The following is a 19,972-nucleotide window of genomic DNA, read 5'->3' as shown; positions in this document are numbered from 1 at the left end:
GCAAAACTTCTGGATGCACCTTTGGAAAAGAACAAGCTTTTTGGTGCAAATGCTAAGGATGTGTTAAAGATCATCGAAGAAAAAGCAAAATCAGTTCAGACTGTGAAAGATTTCCTTCAGGTTCAACCCCCCCAGATTCAGTAGGAATTTGCCTTCAAAAAACTGGTCCTTTCCTAATCCAGAAAAATTTCTAAGGGGTAAGAACAGACGTGGCCGAGGAAGAGGCCAATACAGAGGCCCTTACAGGGGACGACAATGGCAGCCAGGAAACCAAGAAGTGACGCAGGGGTTTCACCTGCCCAACAACCACAAACTCAATGACTTTCCTCTACTACCGCCTACCAGGGAACAACTAGAAGCTCCCTTGGGCGGGAAATTATCTGTTTGCAGAAAACTGGCACAGACTGACAAAGGACAAATGGATTTTGGACATTATAGACCGAGGGTACAGGTTTCATTTTCATACCTTACCAAGAAAACAAGGCATGCCAAACCTACCACAAAATCAAAGGGCAGAAGCTATCAAGCAAATCACTCTGCTGACTCGAATGAAAGCAATAGAAAGAGTTCCAGAAAAAGAACAGGGGTTTTATTCAAGACTGTTCCTTGTTCCAAGAAAAGAATCTCAATGGAGACCAATACTGGACTTGTCCGCATTAAACACCTTTCTCATAGTACCAAAGTTCAAAATGCTGACTCTACAGCAACTCCTTCCCATGCTGGACAAGGAGTCATGGCTGATTACTCTGGACCTCAAGGAGGCATACCTGCATGTCCCTATCAGACACAGCTGCAGAAGATACCTCAGATTTCTTGCAGGGCCAGAGCATTATCAATTTTCAGCATTGCCATTTGGCTTATCTACTGCGCCCAGAGTATTTACAAAATGCCTGGCTTCAGTAATTGCTCATTGCAGGCTCCAGGGTATACAAATTTACCCGTACCTGGACGACTGCCTCATACAAGCGGACGACAAATTGATGTTGACAAAAAACCTGGATTATGTCATACGATTACTTCAAGCTCTGGGATACACAGTCAACTTCCAAAAGTCAAGACTGCAGCCATCCCAGCAAATAATCTTCTTAGGAGCCAAACTAGACACAGCCTCTCAGATGGCTTACCTGACAGAAGACAAGCAAGAGATGTTAACTCATTACTTCAAAGGTTTAGCAAAACTCTCCCAGATGACTGCAAGGAGATTCCTACAGGCCCTGGGTTACATGGCATCCTGCATTCTACTGGTTCCATTAGCAAAACTGCACATGAGAAAGCTTCAATGGTACCTAAAAAGCATTTGGTCTAAACACAGCAACAACTTGGAGACAATCATACCACTCATTCCATGCCTACAAAAGGAATTCCTATGGTGGGCCTCGGTGAGCCAGGAAAACACAGGTATGTCATTCAAAAAAACACAGAACACAGACCATGACTACAGATGCCTCAGACCTTGGATGGGGGGCGCACATGGAAGGCAGGTGTATACAAGGACAATGGTCTCCAAAGGAAACACATCTGCATATAAACCAAAAGGAAATGCTGGCAGTAATGCATGCCATCGAGGCTTTTCAACACCAACTCCAGCAAGGCCATTTAATGATACGGACAGACAACACCACTGTGATGTGGTACATAAACAAGCAGGGGGGCACCCACTCTTACCCCCTTTGCAGACTGACAATGCAGCTTTGGGAGAAATCGCTAAGCCTAAACATCCAGTTACAATCCCAGTTTGTTCCAGGAAAAGACAATGTGTTGGCGGACAGCCTAAGCAGGAATTTCACAGATCCACACGAGTGGAGGTTACATCCGAAGGCCTTCAGACAACTCACTTCGACATGGGGCAAGCCAGAAGTGGACCTATTTGCCTCTCACCTCAACCATCTTCTACCAAAATTTTGCACAAGGACATACCATCCAAAAGCTTGGAAAATAGATGCCCTCTCATTCAACTGGAACTCCCTAGCAATCTATGCATTCCCACCTCTGCCACTGATGACCTCAGTATTACTAAAGATCAAAGCAGAGAAGCCCAAGGGAATCATAATAGCTCCGGATTGGCCAAGACAACACTGGTACCCACTACTACGGAGCATATGTCACACCAGGAGGTGGGCCCTCCCTCAGTGGCCTCTACTTTTGACTCAACACAATTTCGAAACACTGCATCCAAATCTTCAGACACTGCAGCTAACAGCCTGGGAGATCCCATAAATAACTTCAGCTTATCTCTCTCCAAGGAAGTTCAGCGGATACTAACAGAGGCTCAAGACCATCCACCAGAAAGGTTTACTTAGCGAAGTGGAAAAGATTCAGCAATTGGAATACCAGCAAGGGACATGATGCATCATTGCTGAACATCCCACTCATCTTGGAATATTTGGCAGATATGTTAAAGAACGGCCTCTCATATTCTTCCATAAAGATACATGCATCTGCTATTTCAGCTAGATACAACACTGATCCTCCTGTTTTCTCTCACCCCTTACTAAGACAATTCCTCAGGGGAATCAAGAACATTAAGCCACCAAGAAAGGCCCCAGTGCCAGCTTGGGACCTCAATTTTGTCTTAGAAAAACTGACTCTACCTCCTTTTGAGCCAGAAGCTTCAGTTGACTTGCAATTTCTCTCATGGAAGACAGCTTTCCTGTTGGCAATTACCTCAGCAAGAAGGGTTTCCGAGCTACAGGCCCTAATGGCAATACCACCCTTTATTATTTTCCACAGACAGGGTTTCATTAAGGACCAACCCTACTTTTATGCCAAAGGTGGTATCTAGGGTTTCTCTAAATCAAGCCATTCATCTGCCTGCTTTCTTCCCCAATCCTGAGAATAAGGGGGAAAGACTTTTGCTTACCTTGGACATTCACAGACAACTTCGATACTACCTGGACAGAACCAAGGCCAGTAGGAAGTCTGAACAGCTTTTTGTAGCTTACGCCCCTGCAGTCCAAGGAAAAGCAATTTCAAAACAGACTATTTCTAAATGGATTGGACATTGCATCAGATTTTGTTATTCCTTTCATGGAAAGACTGTTCCAGCCAATGTCAGACCATATTCCACCAGAGCTACAGCCACCTCTACAGCATTTTTAAGAGGGGTGCCTACCAAGGACATTCTAGAAGCTGCTACATGGAGCTCCATGCATACATTCTCCAAACACTACAATCTCCCTCTATATTCCAGATCCAGAGCAGGCTTTGCTTCGGCAGTCCTGCAGGGTTTGATTGCCACACCATCTCTTTCCTAGAGCATACCTCCTCCCCCAGCTAAGCTATGGTATTCTACCCACATGTTATGACTGCAGTTGCATTCTTGAAGGACACAGTACAGTTTTGTACCTACCATAAATGTAGATGTCCGATAGACATGCAACTGCAGTCGGATTTTCCCTCCCTCCATACCCCTCTATGCCTAGGGTCCACTCCTATCCCTGTTACTCTTAGCTGGGGATATCTGTTATGGTGTATTTGTTTTATTGCTCATTTATTTGTTTGGAATCCTGTTTGTCTTCCAATTTGATTACAGCCTTCCTTGGAGGGCACCTGGCATCTGGGGCAAGAAACACTGAAGAAAATGGCGTCGGCTGATGCTTATGTACTCCAGCCGCTCTGACGTCGGAGAGAAATGCGACATCAGCCGACGTCGGACCCAGACTTTGGAATCCGACCGAGGGCTGCCTGAGGCAGGACAACCCACATGTTATGACTGTAGTTGCATGTCTATCGGACATCTACATTTATGGTAGGTACAAAACTGTACTTTTTACAGCCTCTGCCTGATTTGATATCTACACAGGTCTCTACAGAGACCCTTTCGGAGTCTGGTATGCCACAGAAATCTTCGTCTTCCGAGCCTTTGGCTGTCTCTGCCTCTGTTGGGTCCGAAGCAGTGACACAGGCACCGACTTCCGAGAAGGCCTTTCGCACTACCGTATCTAGACAAAAAAACATCTCATCAGACTACCGTTTCTCTCAGACAGACTGATGCTCTTTGGCCTAGAAGCCAGGCCACTCCTAGAAAATCTGCTTCTAACCACCGTCTTGCTCCTGCTCCACCACCCCAAGCACAAATGCTTAAAATGGCCGAGGAGCTCATCTCCCTTATCAGGGGTAGTCAGGCCACAACTTCTAAAAGGAAAAGGCATCCTTCTCCAGAAATTGACAGAACAGGATTCTGAGGAATCTGACTATTCAGATTTTGGAGAGGAACAGCAGCCTCTGACTGCTTAGGAGGATTCAGATGCAGAGGAATCCATCCCTTCTGCCTCCCCTCCAGACACCTTTCCTTTGGGGAAACCCTTCACACCTTCAGGAAACATTTCCAGTGGGAATCTCAGGATTTCCCCCAGTCTAAGAAAATACTTATTCTCTGGACCTGCCCCAGCTCAGACCCTTGCCCCCCCCCCCCCGTTTTAGAAGTAGTGGATGTGTTCCATGAATCCAACTTTGCCCCTGACGCCCTCCCACCCGCTCCTAGTAAACCTGACAGATATTAGAGTACCGGATTCTCACAAATACCTGTAAGAAATCCTGCTGCAGACCTAGAGGTCATTATACAGGGACCTGAAGGAGCTAAGACTAGTATTGCCAAGAATCCTATTTCTTCTGACAAGGATTCCAGAGCTCTGGACAGATGGGGGTAAAAAAAATTATACACACCTGCAACTTTAGCTATCGGAGCACTCAACTCCTTATGTTTAAATATCAACAAAGCACTTTGGAACTATTAAAACAAAAAATTTCAATATTTCCTGACTGTGCCAATTCAAAAGAGATAACAGATTTACTGCACTCTACTTGTCAAGTGGCCAAACACTCATTATACTGTGGATGTGACACCCTAGAAGCCTCTAACAGGGCAGCAGTGTCAGGATCTGTCATTAGGAGACATGCATGGTTGAAGGAACAACCTCTCTGATCATGTCAAGTCTAAAGTAATTGATGCACCCATGAATAAGGACTGCTTGTTTGGAGTAAAAGCAGAAGAGGTGCTTAAAAAGATGGAAGACCAAGCAAAATCTATGCAAACAGTAAAAGATTTATTTCAGGTTCAACCTCCCAGGTTCAGCAGGAACTTTCCCTCTAAGCACTGGTCCTTCCCTGCACCTGGCAGACAGGGCCAAGGTGAGCCCCGCAGGGACAGACCATCCAGGACCTTATCCCAGGGCCAGCAGAGAAGCAAACAGTGGACCACTTCTGCCCCAAAGGCAGGTAGTTCTAATGCACCCTTCTATGGCAAAAAACTCCCAATGACTCCCTCTGCCCCTCTGCCTTCCCTTCACTCACCAAAAGCTAGGAGGAAGGCTCTCCCTCTGCAAAGAAAATTGGCTTTCTGTAACAAAAGACCAATAGGTCTTAAAGATCATTTTTCAGGGATACAAATTCTCTTTCAGCGAGTTCCCAATTCCAAGAGGGTACCCAGACTTAACTCCAAATCAGTGGGCAGAGACATTGAAACAGGTCCGAACTGTCATATCCCAGGGTGCGTTAGAACCTGTCCCCTCAGATCAAACAGGCAAAGACTTTTATTCCAGACTATTCCTTGTTCCCAGAAAAGAGGGCACTTGACGCCCCATCCTGGATCTATCCATTCTGCACACCTCCCTGGTTGTCCCCAGGTTTAAAATACTAACCTTGCAACAACTGCTGCCTATGCTGACAAACGATGCCTGGCTAGTGACCCTAGACTTAAAAGATGCCTATTTCCACATCCCCATAAGGGAATCCTGCAAGAAATTCCTGCTCTTCAGAGCAGGCTCACAACACTTTCAGTTCTCTGTGCTACCCTTTGGCTTACCTACTGCACTCAGAGTATTCACCAAATGCTTAGCCCGGCCATAGCTTTTTGCAGACAGAGAAATATGCAAATTTACTCTTATCTGGATGACTGCCTCTTTCAGACAGAGTGCATAGAAAAGCTGCTCCAGAGGACCTTCTTTGTCAAAACCCTCCTAACTTCCCTAGGGTTCACCATCAACGAGAAGAAATCAAAGCAAACACCCTCCAGGAAGATCATTTTCCTGGGAGCACTGCTGGATACAGCATCTAAAATGACCTTATCCCCAGAAAAGCAGGGCTTCCTGCCTCTACTTTACCCAGCTGGCTTCCAGATGTCACCTCACTGTAAGGAAGTTCCTGCAAGCCCTGGAGTACATGGCATCTTGCATCCTAATTCCTCTGGCCAGGCTTAATATGAGCAAACTTCAGTGGTATCTAAAGAACCTTTGGTGTCAGCACTGTCAGCCTCTAACTACCTCTGATCCCATGTATAAGGGACTAGTTTCTCTGGTGGACAGGGACCTGTGCCGAGAACAGGGGTCTTGCCTTCATCCTCTGCCCTACCAGCCAGACCATCACCACTGACATCTCAGACATTGCTTGAGGTGCTCACCTAGCAGGCAAGGTGCACCCAGGGTCTTTGGGATGTCCAGCACCTTCTCTTACATGTCAGTCAAAGAAATGATGGCAGTACAAAAGTCTCTGACATCCTTCAAACCCCATCTCAGGCCAGGGGTTCTCCTTATAAAAAACAGAACCACAGTATTGTGGTATGTCAACATACATGAGGGGGGGACCCAATCTTACCCTCTGTGCAGGCTAGCCATGAACCTCTGACAGCTGCCTCCATGGGTCTACGCTTAATTGCCCGATACCTACCAGGGGTCAACAACACCCTGGCAGACCACTTAAGCAGAAAACTTAACTGCACCCCCACGAATGGCATCTCCACAGAAAAATCTTTCTGCAAATCTCTTAGGAGTTGGTAACTCCAGAGGTGGATCTCTTTGCTTCGCACCTCAACCACCAGCTGAAAAAATTCTGCACCAGGGAGTATCACCACCTAGAGTAGAAGGTGGATGCCTTTATCTTCCCCTGGAACTCCCTCTTTGTGTATGCTTTCCCTCCTCTGCCTCTTATTCCCAAGGTACTGATCAAAATAAGGGAGGAGAGATCAGTTGCCATCCACATTGCTCCAGATTTGCCCAGACAGCATTTGGTACCCCTTACTGCGCAGCTTGACTTTACAGCCGCCCAGGCAGCTTCCCCCTCTTGATCCAGGTGGAGGGGGGAATACTGCACCCAGACTTGCAGACTCTCAATCTTTCAGCATAGCTAATGCTTTAAAAGCAAGCATGGGGGTCCCTGTTAAGCTAACCAGTCCTAGACATTATCACAGAGGCCAGAAGGCCTAGCAGCAGACCAGCTTCTTGTCAGCTTTGCCCCATGGGCAGAGGGGAAGCCCATTTCCAAGCAAACCATTTCCAAATGGATATCGCACTGTATCCTTTTCTGCTACAGACTACATGGGAACCCCCCCCCCCAAAGTCTATTTGTACCCATTCCAGTAGGGCAGCTTCCACTTCCACAGCCTTCTCAGAGGAAGTCCCCCTTAGGGACATCTTGGAAGCTGCCTCCTGGACCTCTGTCCATACCTTTACAAAGCATTACCACCTACCTCTTTTTTTCAAAGTCTAGGGCAGGGTTTTCTTCTGCAGTTCTGCAGGGCTTGCTGACCCATGCCTTGGGCTCTACCCTAGCCTTCCATCCCTCTCCTCAGCTTTGGGGATCCTCTCACAGGTGATAGCTGCAGCACTGAAACTTTAACATAGTACAGTTGTGTACACTTACCATAAATGTAGATGTTAGTCTACTGTTGCAGTCCTGGTTTCCCTCCCTCCATCCCCCTTGTATCCTCTTTCCCTGGGGGGGGGGGCAGAAGCTTCCCATGGTGGCTTTAATGGGTTAGGGCAAGAAAAACTCATGTAATGACATCTGCTGCCTTGCTTTATAGCACTGACAACCTGACATCAGAGTATAGGCAACTGCAGCTGACGCAGCAAAACAGTGACTCTGGTATTCGGGCCGGCCGAGGGCTACCCCACAGCAGGGATAACCCACAGGTGTTAACCGCAACAGTGAACATCTACATTTATGTTAAGTGTACTTCATAAGTAGCTCACATAATGTTTGTTTAATAAATATATGGTGTTTTTTTTTTTTCTAGGCTGAATCTTTGAACTGCCCTTCTAGCCAGTCTTCTCGAAGCTCATACTGCATTTTTATGTTGCAAGATTTTGCACAGAAAAGGAAATTAAAGATAAAGTGTCTTGAACGTGCACCTTATGCAGGCCGGTAAGTCAGAGAAGTGATCTTTTATATCTTAGAATAATTTTTCTAAACTGCAATATCTTATCTGAGAAGGATTCCTGCAGTAGGCAAGAACTTTAGAAGAGAGTGGCATCTCTCTACATCCAGGTATCCCCAATAATTTCATCCCCTTAATGAGGCAGCATTCACTCCAGCTACCTCTCTGAAGCTAACAATCAGCTGCTGCCAACTCCTGTCCCTGTTAACCAGGTCTATCAGACCTGCCTTTGCCTCCCCTTCGCTTAACTCAGCCCACATCAGAGGCTTGTGAGAAGGTCAAGAAAGCTCGTACAGCATTCTATGGTACTTTATTTTGCAGTGTGAGACAATTTTATATGTTATAGCTGTAGGGGAGGATTCGTTTAGAATTTGTCATTTTTCCTTGTTTAAACTTGACATGGAAGGTTACAGAAGTGTGCCCCCCTCCCACCATCATCATCCTCTGGCAGCCTTGTAAGCTCTGTAATGGTTGCCTTTGGGAAGGTACATATGTCTTTCTGCACTTGCACAAACTCCTGACCAAGCAGGGCACCACTTAGAGTACAAAGCTTGCCTGGTGTCATAGTCACTTTCAGTGACAAGTGGCAACAAATGGAAAAAAGATTTAAAGTTCAGGAAAAGAGCGAATCTGTTCTCCTAAAAACTTTTTTTTTGGGCCAAACTTGCACCAAATCCAGGATTGCTATACTTAGGAGAAAAGAGAATATCTAAAGAAATGGCAGTCTCTGTACATGAGTCTAGATATTCAACTTCAATTTTAGTATTAAGAGACTTCCAATAGCAAGTCCCCTACGTTTCAAATGGTTACCTTGCCAGGTTCTTGATGGTGCTATTATAGCAGGCCTAGTGAATAACCCCCCCAGCTTGGCAAGATGTCTTCAGCTGCTCACTCCCATCCTAGTATCAGTGCATCTATTCGAGCATGGTGGTAAGTCAGCATCTTGTCCTGGTGTGTAAGCCTGTGCGCGTGCACTAGTTATATAGTGAGAAGTCAGTGTACCTGCACATTTGTACATGTCATGATGTCTTGCCACTCAGACCATTCAGTGAATGATTGTTCTGCATGTTTGGTGATGCTTCAACTTTTTGACTTCTTAAAATGAAATTTTTTGTTCCTGCTTCATTATAAGTTCATTATTTCTGAGCAGAAGTTCTGCTTTCCGAGTTTTAAGAATGTTCAGCTTTACTAATGTTATACCCAAAAGAGTTATTAAATGAGTTTGACAAATCACATCTCAAGATTTGTCCCACAGATGCTAGTTTGGTTAGTGTAGACCTTTAGTAAATTCAGTACACCTCACTTTTAAGCTGGTAATAGCCACGTAAAAGCTCTTTAAAAAAAATTTTACTTAAAGTAATGAAATAAAGGAAGAGAAAAAGGTACATAATTAGCAAAAATAATTTCAAAGACAGGGCAGAAACTCAGGAAGAAAACAAGAAAGGGAAGAGTTAAGAAAAGTGCTAGCCTCCCAACCTTTGTCAGAGCTTCTCAGTATAAGAAGGTTCCCTGTTCTAAGATGGTTAAGATTCATAGGTTTTGTTCTCTCACTTGTGACCTACTGGCCTTTAAGAAATGTGATGTTGCTTTCTGTTACTTGTGCTCAGCATTGTTGTGTTTGAGTACTCAACTTGAAGTGCTAAACTTCTGTTGTGTATAGTTGTTCCAAATTTTTAGCAGTCATGAGATAATGAATCTTTCTTGTTTGTTACTTTTAAGTATTTGGCAGCTGTAGTTGTGTAAATAGAGAGCCCTGACTGGAATCGGCAAACTGCTTGGGTGAGTTGGCAGGCGAGGATGGGTGTGCCTTCCTTATGAAGTGAGGCAGAAGAAAGCTGACCGCAGCATGCACCAGTCCTTCCAGGGGCGGTGTTAGGAAGTGAAACATATGGTATGGAGTGAGAGTTAGGTTTACAAAAGCCACTGAGTGGCAGTCTTCATAGTGGGCATATGAAAGTATGCATCTAAAAGGGGGAAGATATTGTGAACCCTGCAGTGATGTTGCTCACTCATCCTCCTGCCCAGGGCATAAAGTTAGGGCCATCATAAGTGTCCTCACAGCTGGGATGCCAGCAAAGACGAATCCTCACGGCTGCCCAAGTTATGTATCCCAAGCCTGCTGTTAACCCTGCATTTGTAGGGAACTCCCCACCACAGAGTAACAAATAGTCTCAAGTTTTATTTAGGAGGCGTGATGGTTGTCAGTCATTGTGTGTGTGTGGGGCAAAATCCCCATAGGAAAAAAAAATAAGCAATAGGTTATTGGAGCTTTTGTGCTCCCATTTCTGCTTGCTAGGTTAAAGTCCGTTTCATTGGGTAAGACAGAGCTTTATGTACCAAGGACAGATCCTCTTAGTCTGAGCATGGTAGAGAGAACAAAGATGCATCTTTTTCAGGAGCGTCAAACAATTGGCTGTTACATTTCAGGCCTGTCCACTTTTTTCCGTACCTTCTGGCCATATTTCTTCCTAATTCACTGTAAAGAGCATTTCTGTTCTAATGCCTGCAAAAGGTATTGATGCAAGTATAAGAATCCCTTATATGTTCAGTATTTGTTGTGCATTGTCTTTTCTTTTCTCACTATCTTTTAGAGCTGATCCTTCAGTTTGACAGTAAAAACTTCTACCTATTGGGGATGTTTGTCAGTGAGAGTACAACTTGTGTAGAAAGTGTTTTTCTGTTCATTGGTTGAAGTAGGACTTTTTCTCTAACTCCATTAGCAAGGGTGGTTGTGGCAGACAGATTGCAGCCATAAATTCTCACACCTGGTACTTTTGTTCATAAGTTGTCTTTTTTATATACACACCTTAATCACTTGAGACATGGGTGCAAATACAGTAATAGAAAGTAAAACAAACTCTTAACATTTGTCACATTCATGCAGTGTCATTAAATTTGTTTTCTTTCTTTTTATCAGGTTATTAATTTAAATATTACATTAATTTCCAAATCCCTGCTTTCTCTTAAACTTCATATCTGAAGTAGGAACTTCCTTTGTCAGCAACCTTTGGGACACTGATCCGATCTCGGATCCGAGCCGGCAACTTTTACCACAGCATAGATCCGAGCTCCTAGCTCCTCCCTTTACCCATAATCCCCTGCCAAACCTAACTGACCTCAGATCTAGTTTGCCGCGTCTCAAGCTGGATTTCGAGCTCCTGGCAGTTCAGAGCATTTGAGAGAAAAACTTAAAATTTTTTGTACCTTCTCTTGTGTGATTGTGTAAGATTGTTTAGGTTCCCTCTTAGATATCTTTTTTGTAAAATTTTTCCTCCCTACCCTCGCTGGTTCGTAGTGTGTGTTTGTGGTGTGTTTAGGGGCCTAGTGAGTGTGTTTTTCCATTCAACATGTCGGAGGCCCCTAAAGCCATCTTTTCAAAATGCACCGAGTGTGGCCATAAGCTTTCACCGGCGGATGGCCACACCCGGTGCTTTAGGTGCCTTGGGGTTGAACGCCTCTCTTCAGGATGCACAATTTGTGCAGCGTTCAACCCCAGGGCACTTAAGGACCGGAGGTCGAAGCCGATTCTGGCACGCCATTTTCCCCCAGACTCTGCTCCGGCCTCCGGTTCTTCAGTGGCCGCTACCCAGCCCTCGGTGGTAGCCACCCCTGCCTCCCTCCCCTCTGGTAGAGACTCAACCTCCCGTTTTGGCTCCGGAGGAAAGGGAGGCCGGAAAAAACAAAAGGAAGGAGAAGTACCATAAGCGGCGGGCCGAGGACTCTTCCTCGGCACTGCCCGCCAAGCTGGCTTCTCCATCCAGGGTTTCTGGATCGCCTCCTCCTCCGCTCCGGTCCCCTTGTTTTTCACCGGGACCTGGGGAGGAGGCAACCCCGGTCCCTGTTGAGGTCATCGAGGCGTCACTCTAGGTCTGCCTCGATGGCCTCGTCGAGGTCCACATTTAGTATGTCAGATGCAGACATGGACCGGATGATGAGGAGGTTCATCCAGGCCCAGCTGCAGATGGGAGTGCTCTTGCCTCCCCCCCCCCCCACTCTGGGGGGGCGCTCTGCCCCATTTTTTGCCCCAATTGCTCCTTCGTCCCACTTCCCGGGTTCGGAGCATTCGGAGCAGAGCCGCGTCTGATCCGGGGGGGTGTCGGAGCAGACAGTACTAGTTACTTCGGCTCCGACTGGTCCCTCGAGTTTGTCGGATCCGACCTCTCAGAGCCGTGGGCGGAGCTTCGGATCCAAGGGACTTTGTGTGACTTCGGCTCCGTCCCGGTCGGAGCACACGGGTCCTTTGGATCCGAGGGTCTCAGCCCCAGATCCGGTCCCCGCTTCGGATCAGAGTGGGAGCCGACTCGGAGCCTATCGAGAGTAGCTCCCCCTTGTCTTTCACGGTGGTGGAGAGGGCACTGTTGAGTGCATCCGGACCCCCGGTCCTGGCTTCAGCTCCTCCCTGCACTCCCTCTCAGCTGGTCCGGGCTCCCATCACCCAACCTTCGGGACAGCCTGTTTCAGCGTCTCTGGGTGTTCCTGTGGAACGTGATATTGCTGGTTAGTCCTCCTCGGACAGCCCCCCCGAAGAGGTCCCTCACAAAGCCAAGTGTAAGAGGAGGCACGTGGACTGCCCTGAGTCCCTTACCGAAGATACGGACTTAGATGAAGGGGAAGGCTCCCTAAGGCCCCCCCCCCCCCCGAGGATGTATCCTTTGGAGACATCATGGAGATGCTCAGGATTGGGGAGGGGTGGTCTGCCCCCAAGGCTTCCTCCGATGAGTCCGTATTCCTAGAGGCTTTTTAAGCAGGGCCATCTACCTCTTGGGTGTCCCCTCCCCCCGACCCCCTGGTGGACCTTATTTCCACCAGGGCTTGGAAGGAGCTGGACACTAGAGCCAGTCCCCAAGCGCCCGGATAGGATCCTGAGTCCCCCTGCTGAAAGAACCCACGAGCAGAGGTCCCCCTGTGGATGCCATGTTGGTGGCGGCGGCTACCAAGAGAGCTGGCTCAGGAGAGCTCTGTGGTCCACCCGCCGAGTAAGGACTCATGAGCGATGGACCGCCTGGGGAAGCGGATTTTTAGTTCAGCAACCTTCTCCATGAGAGCGCTGAACTATATGGCACACGTCATCCGGATGCAGCGGGATCTAATAAAAGAATACGCTGCATCCCCCCAGAGTCCATGTCTGAAGGAGACAAGCAACTGTACTCCTCCCGAATGTCTACTCTACATTCAGTTTCTAACACCTCTATGCGGCTCTTGTCACACGCCAGTGAAGGAGCCGCTAGAGCCGGCGGAGCTGGCCTGGTAATCAGGCGTCAGGCCTGGCTCCGACACTGTGACTTCTCGGAACCCTTTAAGGCGTCATTCACGAATGCCCCCTTTGATGGTTCTGCACTTTTTGGCAAGACCGTTCGTTACACTTAGTCCAGAGCGAGAAAGACGGGAAGACGTTGTCTGCCATCGGAGTCCGCTTCTCTGCTCCCCAGAGGTCCTTTTCTAAACCAAAAGGGTCAGAAGAAGATGTGGTTCCGAAAATGGCATCAGTCCCAGTCTGCTCCGGACAACCAGTCCTCTTGTGGCAGAGGAGGACAGGGAGGGCGCCGCCCAAGAGGCAGAGGGGGTCCCAGAAACTTTGGGTCCAGAGAACCATTCTCAGAGGCCCACGCAGAACCCCTGAGGGGTTGCCCGGCTGCTCCACTCTGGAGGCAGTCGGGGGGTGTCTTTCGAAGCACCTAGCAATGTGGGAGTCCATAACAGATCGCTGGGTGCTTTGCATCATATCCAGAGGTTACCAAATTCCCTTTATTGTAACCCCCAAAACCAAACGCCTCCCCGATGTACCACCCAATCAAAGGGAGGCAGCTGCTACAGAAATTCAGCAGCTTTTGCAAAAAAGACCCATCCAACCCGTCCCCCCAGATCAGTTTGGATCGGGGTTTTACTCCAGGTTCTTTCTGGTGCCAAAAAAGACGGGGGACTTGAGACCCATTCTCGATCTCTCTCTCTCTCTCTCTCTCTCTCTCCTGAACCTGTCAGTACCCAAAGAAAAGTTCCGAATGGTCACCTTACAATCTATTCTCCCCCTATTACGGGAGAACGATTGGATGTGCTCGATAGACCTCAAGGATGCGTACTACCACATCCTGGTGGACAGACGCTCCAGGAGGTTCCTCCGCTTCTGGCTGGGAGCCAGTCACTTTCAGTTCAGGGCCCTTCCCTTCGGTCTCACCTCAGCCCCCAGGGTGTTCACCAAAGTCTTGGCAGTCATAGCGGCCCACCTGAGGCTTCAGGGAATTCAGGTCTTTCCGTACCTGGACGGCTGGCTCCTCATCGCCCCAACAAGGCATCTGCTCTGTTCAGGCAGGGATTATTTCCTCAACCTTGCTCCACGTCTAGGGTTAACTATCAACATGACCAAATTCTCTCTAGTCCCCTCACAGGTAATAGATTTCATAGGGGCGAGATTGGATTCCAGGATAATGCTCGCCTTCCTGACTCCCGATCTGCTTCAGAACTTGAGGTTGCATGTCAAGGCCATTCTTATACTTCCTGCTCCACCTGCGGAATTGATCCTGAGGGCTCTAGGGTCCATGGCGGCAGCTATTCCTCTACTACCCCTAGCCCGCCTAAATATGAGGGTCCTGCAGTGGACCCTCCAGGTAAAATGGTCCTTGTCTCGCAACCCCCTGTCCCATCCTATTCCCCTAAGCAGGGCTTGCAGAGGGTTGCTCATGTGGTGGCTCGCCACAGTGACCACGGACGCCTCTCGCTTGGGTGGGGGGGCACCATTCAGGCAGAACGGTCCAAGGCACGTGGAATGACACAGAGACCTCTTTGCATATCAATGTCCTAGAGATGAGGGCGGTGCTTTTGACGTTGCAGGCACTTCACAGCCTTCTACCGATTGGGACAATTGCAGTACAAACGGACAACATGTCAGTTGTCTGGTACATCAACAAACAGGGGGGAACCAGGTCTTATCCCCTTTGTCGCGAGGCCATGAGTGTGGGGGAATGGGCGATTTCCACCAACCGCTGTCTTATTGCAATGCACATTCCGGGACGGTCCAACATCCTAGCAGACAGGCTCAGTCATTCGATTCTGACTCTGTACGAATGGTCTCTCAATACTATAGTAGCAAAACAAATATTTGCCCTATGGGGGCAGCCCTGTTGCGATCTTTTTGCCTCTCCTTCAAATACCAAATGCAACAGTTACTTCGCTCTAATCCCCCCTCAGGGGAGTCCCCGAGAGACTCTCTAGTACATGCTTGGCCTCCCAGTCTCCTTTATGCTTATCCTCCTTTGCCCATGATGCTGAAACTCCTCCAGAAAGCCAGTCGGCTGGGGAGCAAAATGATCCTCATTGCCCCATTCTGGCCTCGTCAAACATGGTTCCTGTGGTCTCACCTAATTTATCCACCATGGATTCTGGATCCACTCCCGGATCTCATTACCCACCCTCTGGGTCTCCCGGCCCCCAACCTGGTCAACCTCAAGCTGACTACTTGGTTGCTCCAGTTCCACTCCTGATTAGGACTCCCTGAATCTCCTCACCAGTCAAAGACATCCTAGTAGCAGCACCTAAACCTTCCACCAGAAGAGTCTTCTGAAGCAAGTGGAAACGTTTCTCCATCTGGGCGGAGCACCATCACTTGGATCCTTTCATGGCGCCTCTCTCGTCGGTTTTGGATTTCTTAACTACCCTTTTTCATCAAGGGGCTAGCTGCTCTACAGTCAAGGTACAACTGGCAGCGATTTCGCATTATCATGTAGGGCATGAATCGGGTCCTCTAATGACTTCCAAGCTTTGTAAAGCCTTCCTCAAGGGTACCTTCCTTCTCTGACCTCTGGTCAGGGAGGTAGTACCCCCATGGGATTTGTCTTTGGTTCTCCAAGCCTTGACTAGCCCCCCTTTCGAGCCGGCGGCCACGGTTGATCTTAAATATCTCTCTTGGAAGACGGCCTTCTTAGTGGCCATTACTTCAGCTAAAAGGGTCTCTGAACTTCAGGCTTTGTGTGTTAAACCGCCGTATTTATCTTTCCATCCAGATAGTTTACCTCAGGATCAATCCGTCCTTTCTGCCTAAGGTGTCTTCGGAAGCTAATATTAATCAATCTATTAATCTTCCCGTGTTCTTTCCCCATTACCAGAACAAAGGAGAATATAAACTGCATTCCTTGGATGTGCACAGACAATTACGTTTTTATACTCATCGAACGGCTGGTCATAGGCAATCTGACCAGTTTTTTGTCTCCTTTGCCAAAACAAGTTTAGGCAAGTCAATTTCTAAAGTTACACTATCACGGTGGATAGCTAGTTGTATCCTCTTAGCGTATTAGAGTTCGGGAAGGCCTGCACCTCGGGGAGTCCGAACTCATTCTACTAGGGCCGTCGCTACTTAGGCGGCTTTTAAATCTAGGGTCCCCTTAGATGATGTTTGTTCCGCAGCCACTTGGGCCTCATCTCGTACTTTTATCAGCCATTACAAATTGGATGTTGTCTCGAGAGGTAGGGCGTCCTTTGGCTCTGCAGTGCTCCGGAATGTTCTTCCATAAAGGCCACCCAGGATTCCGGTAGCTGGGGACTCTGTCCCAAAGGTTGCTGACAAATGAAGTTGCTACTTCAGATTAAGAAGTTATGTACTCACCATAACATTCCATCTGAGTAGGTATCTTCATTTGTCTGCAACCATCCCCCCCTCCTTCCCCCTGACCTATAGGATCTGTCTTGGATAAGCCCCTTCCGGGGCACAATAACATTGCTTATATCGGGCAAACTTGATCTGAGATCAGTTAGGGTTGGCAGGGAATTATGGGTAAAGGGAGGAGCTAGGAGTTCGGATCTATGCTGTGGTAAAAGTTGCCGGCTCGGATCCGTGTCCCAAAGGTTGCAGACAAATGAAGAATACCTACTCAGATGGAACATTATGGTGAGTACATAACTTCTTATTCTCATCCTCCTGAACATTAGTCTGCATGCATTGTTTCAATAAATTCCATTTATTTCTGTGTAATCGGCACCTTCCCTTTTCTGAAGAACCCACCATTATTTTTGATCTCCTTTACAATATTCAGTACTTCAATTGGTTTGGATTTTAATTTCCCATTTCTAGTAATTACTTTTTTGGCAGCCAGTGGCATTAAGGTTTGTGTCCCCACTTCAAAAGAATAATTTCCTTAGATACAGCTATTTGATTCGCCAACATTCTCAGTAGGGAAATTTCAAAATCCTCCAACTCATTACAATCCCCCTCCCCCCAAAAAGTTTCTAGTTGCGTGTTTTTTTTCTCCATCACACATCCAATATTTGCCATCTATAGGAGGAAAATTTGAAGTCTGCCTGGGGTATAAAATACCTTTACAAATGCTTCCTAATAAAAATCCTAAACCTTCTGGGCTTCACTGAATACTTGGAGCCATACTTGTGCCTTGCCATTGTTCCATTGAATCTTGCCTTTTCAGATGTTCTTCATCTCACATTGCTGCAGTCCTTACACTTGGGTAGTCCGCTGTCCTCGGTCGGCCCGAATATCAAAGTATAAGGCTGACGTCGGTCAAGGCGCATTTGACTGACATCAGGACGTCAGGGTACAAATGCGCATGACCGACGTCATATCCTCAGTCTTTTTTGCCGCATGGTCCGATGCAGAAGCAGCATTGCAAGTGCCGTTCGGCGTTCTGAAATTTTTCGAATTCGGAGTTTCAGACCGAGTCAAAGTTGGCTAAGTACCCCGTTGGGGAATATTTTAGTTTTTTCTTGCCTCAGTGGTTTACCGGATGTCAGAAAAAGTGAATAACTGTATTTCTTGTGGGAAACAGGTACCGCATAGAGATTATCATACTTTGTGTATTCCTTGTTTAGGGCCTGAGCACAACGTTGTTGGGTGTCGCTCTTGTGCTAGATTCAATAAGCGCACTATAAAGAGAAGGTTAGATTGTGCCAGGTTAGTCTTCGGGAAGCGGTGCAATTATAAAATGCCGTCGGATGCTCCGGCCGCTTCTTCAAGAAGCGCAAGGACAAAGCAGCTAAGCCTAGGCTTGAAGAGCCGTCTGCAGACGCCGGTTCTTTAGAGGTGTCGGTGGAGCCGGTGGTTCCGCGGAGGTTTCTCTGGAGTCCCAAGGAGAGACTTTGTTATTGCAGGATGTGGCCTCTCAGGAGGCAGGTCAGGCTGAAGGGGCTTCTCAGGTTACTGTGCTCCCCTCCCTTCCTAGGGTGGTTAGGCCCTCTCCTTCTGTTTCCAAGGCTTCTCCCACAGGCAGGCCAGGTTTAGCTTCAGTTGGTGTCACCCCTAGTTCTTCAGGATCTGTGCCCAAGAAGCATATGCTTAAAATGGCAGAAGATTTGATTACTTTGATTAGAGGTTCTTTGCCACCACCTGATTAGAGACCTAGGGTGGAACCTGAGCTAGGGAGTTTTGAGCAGGCTTCGGATGTTTCTGAGTCTTCGGCTGAAGACTTGCAGGAGTATTCTCCTTATTCTGATTCTGATGTGGATGATTCTACTCCTTCTGCTTCTCCTCCTGAGGATTTTTCTTTTTCAGAGACTCTTCATTCCATGAGGGAGCATTTTAAGTGGGAAGGTCAGGACTTCTCTGATTCCAGGAAAAGGCTTAGGGCATTTTTGTTTTTACCCCAGCATAGGCCTTTGGCTATACCTCCTGTTCTGGATGTTGTGGAAGATGTGTTTGCAGAGGCTTCCTTAATCCTGCTTCTTTGCCTCCTGCTCCTGTTAAACCGGACAGGTATTACAGGGTGCCTGAAGCTCAAAAGTATCTTTTTAAGAGTCCTAGGGCAGACCCAGAAACTGTTAGTCAGGGGCCTAAGGGTGTTAAGGCTTCTGTTGTCAAAAATCCGGTTCCTCCAGATAAAGAGGCCAGGGCTTTGGATAGATGGGGAAAGAAAGTTTATACTTCCTCCACCCTAGCTATGAGGGCTTTGAATTGCCAGTTTCACATGTTGAAATACCAAAACTATCTCCTTTCACAATTGAAGTCTAAGGTAGATGCTCTGGCGGAGGGTATTGAGTGTAAAGAGTTACAAGATTTAGTACATGTTTCTGAACAGGTGGGTAAGCATTCTTTGCAATGTGGTTTTGATGCTGTACAGGCCTCGTCTAGGGTGGCTGCCACTGGGTCAGTTCTTCGCAGGCACGCCTGGCTGAGGGATCAGAATTTATCTGACCATGTTAAGACAAGGATTTTAGATGCTCCTTTACAATCTGATGTGTTGTTTGGTTCTCCTGTTGAGGCAGTCTTAAAGAAAATGGAAGACAAGGCTAAGTCTATGCAGACTGTTAAAGATTTTTTGCAGGTTCAGCCTCCGAAGTTTAGTAGAAATTGGCCTACCAAGGGGTGGACGTATCCTTCTTATGATTCCCAGTCTAGGGGTAGATCTAGACGTGGTAGGGGCAGAGCTCAGGGCTCTTTCAGGCCTAGAACAGGGAGTTCACCTGCACAGTCTTCGGGTGAGGGCAGGGGTCAGTCCTTTCGTAAACAGACCCAATGATCTACCTTTTCAGCTGCCAGAGCCTTCTCGTCTGGCAGCAACTTTGGAAGGTTGGCACTTTTCAAAGAAAATTGGAGTTTAATTACCCAAGACAGATGGGTATTGGATATCATACACCACGGTTACAGGTTTTATTTCCATACCTTGCCTCCTTTCAAAGGCATGCCAGACGTTCCTCCTCAGCAAAGAATAGAGGCTCACAAGCAAATTTCTCTGTTACTCCAAATAGGGGCCATACAGCCGGTCCCTATGCCAGAAGTGGGCCTAGGATTTTATTCTCGCCTGTTCCTAGTACCAAAGAAAGGGAACACGTGGAGACCAATTTTGGATTTATCTATCCTCAACACTTATCTGGACATTCCCAAGTTCA

General features: G+C 47.4%; 1 protein-coding gene across 1 annotated transcript in view; it reads left to right on the top strand.

Moving 5' to 3' along the window:
* LOC122790858 overlaps positions 1 to 19,972 on the top strand; it is a 1,163,840-nt gene that overhangs the window by 284,973 nt on the left and 858,895 nt on the right. The window contains exon 7 of the mRNA XM_044058512.1: positions 8,012 to 8,139. Coding sequence (XP_043914447.1) covers positions 8,012 to 8,139 — 128 coding nt within the window. The remainder of the gene's footprint in view (positions 1 to 8,011; positions 8,140 to 19,972) is intronic.

The sequence above is a fragment of the Protopterus annectens genome, chromosome 1.part2 (genome assembly GCF_019279795.1).
Source record: "Protopterus annectens isolate FY-2018-M chromosome 1.part2, PAN1.0, whole genome shotgun sequence".
Taxonomy (NCBI): Eukaryota; Metazoa; Chordata; order Ceratodontiformes; family Protopteridae; genus Protopterus; species Protopterus annectens.
The sequence above is the reverse complement of the archived record's forward strand: the minus strand, read 5'-3'. Positions and strand labels throughout refer to the sequence as shown.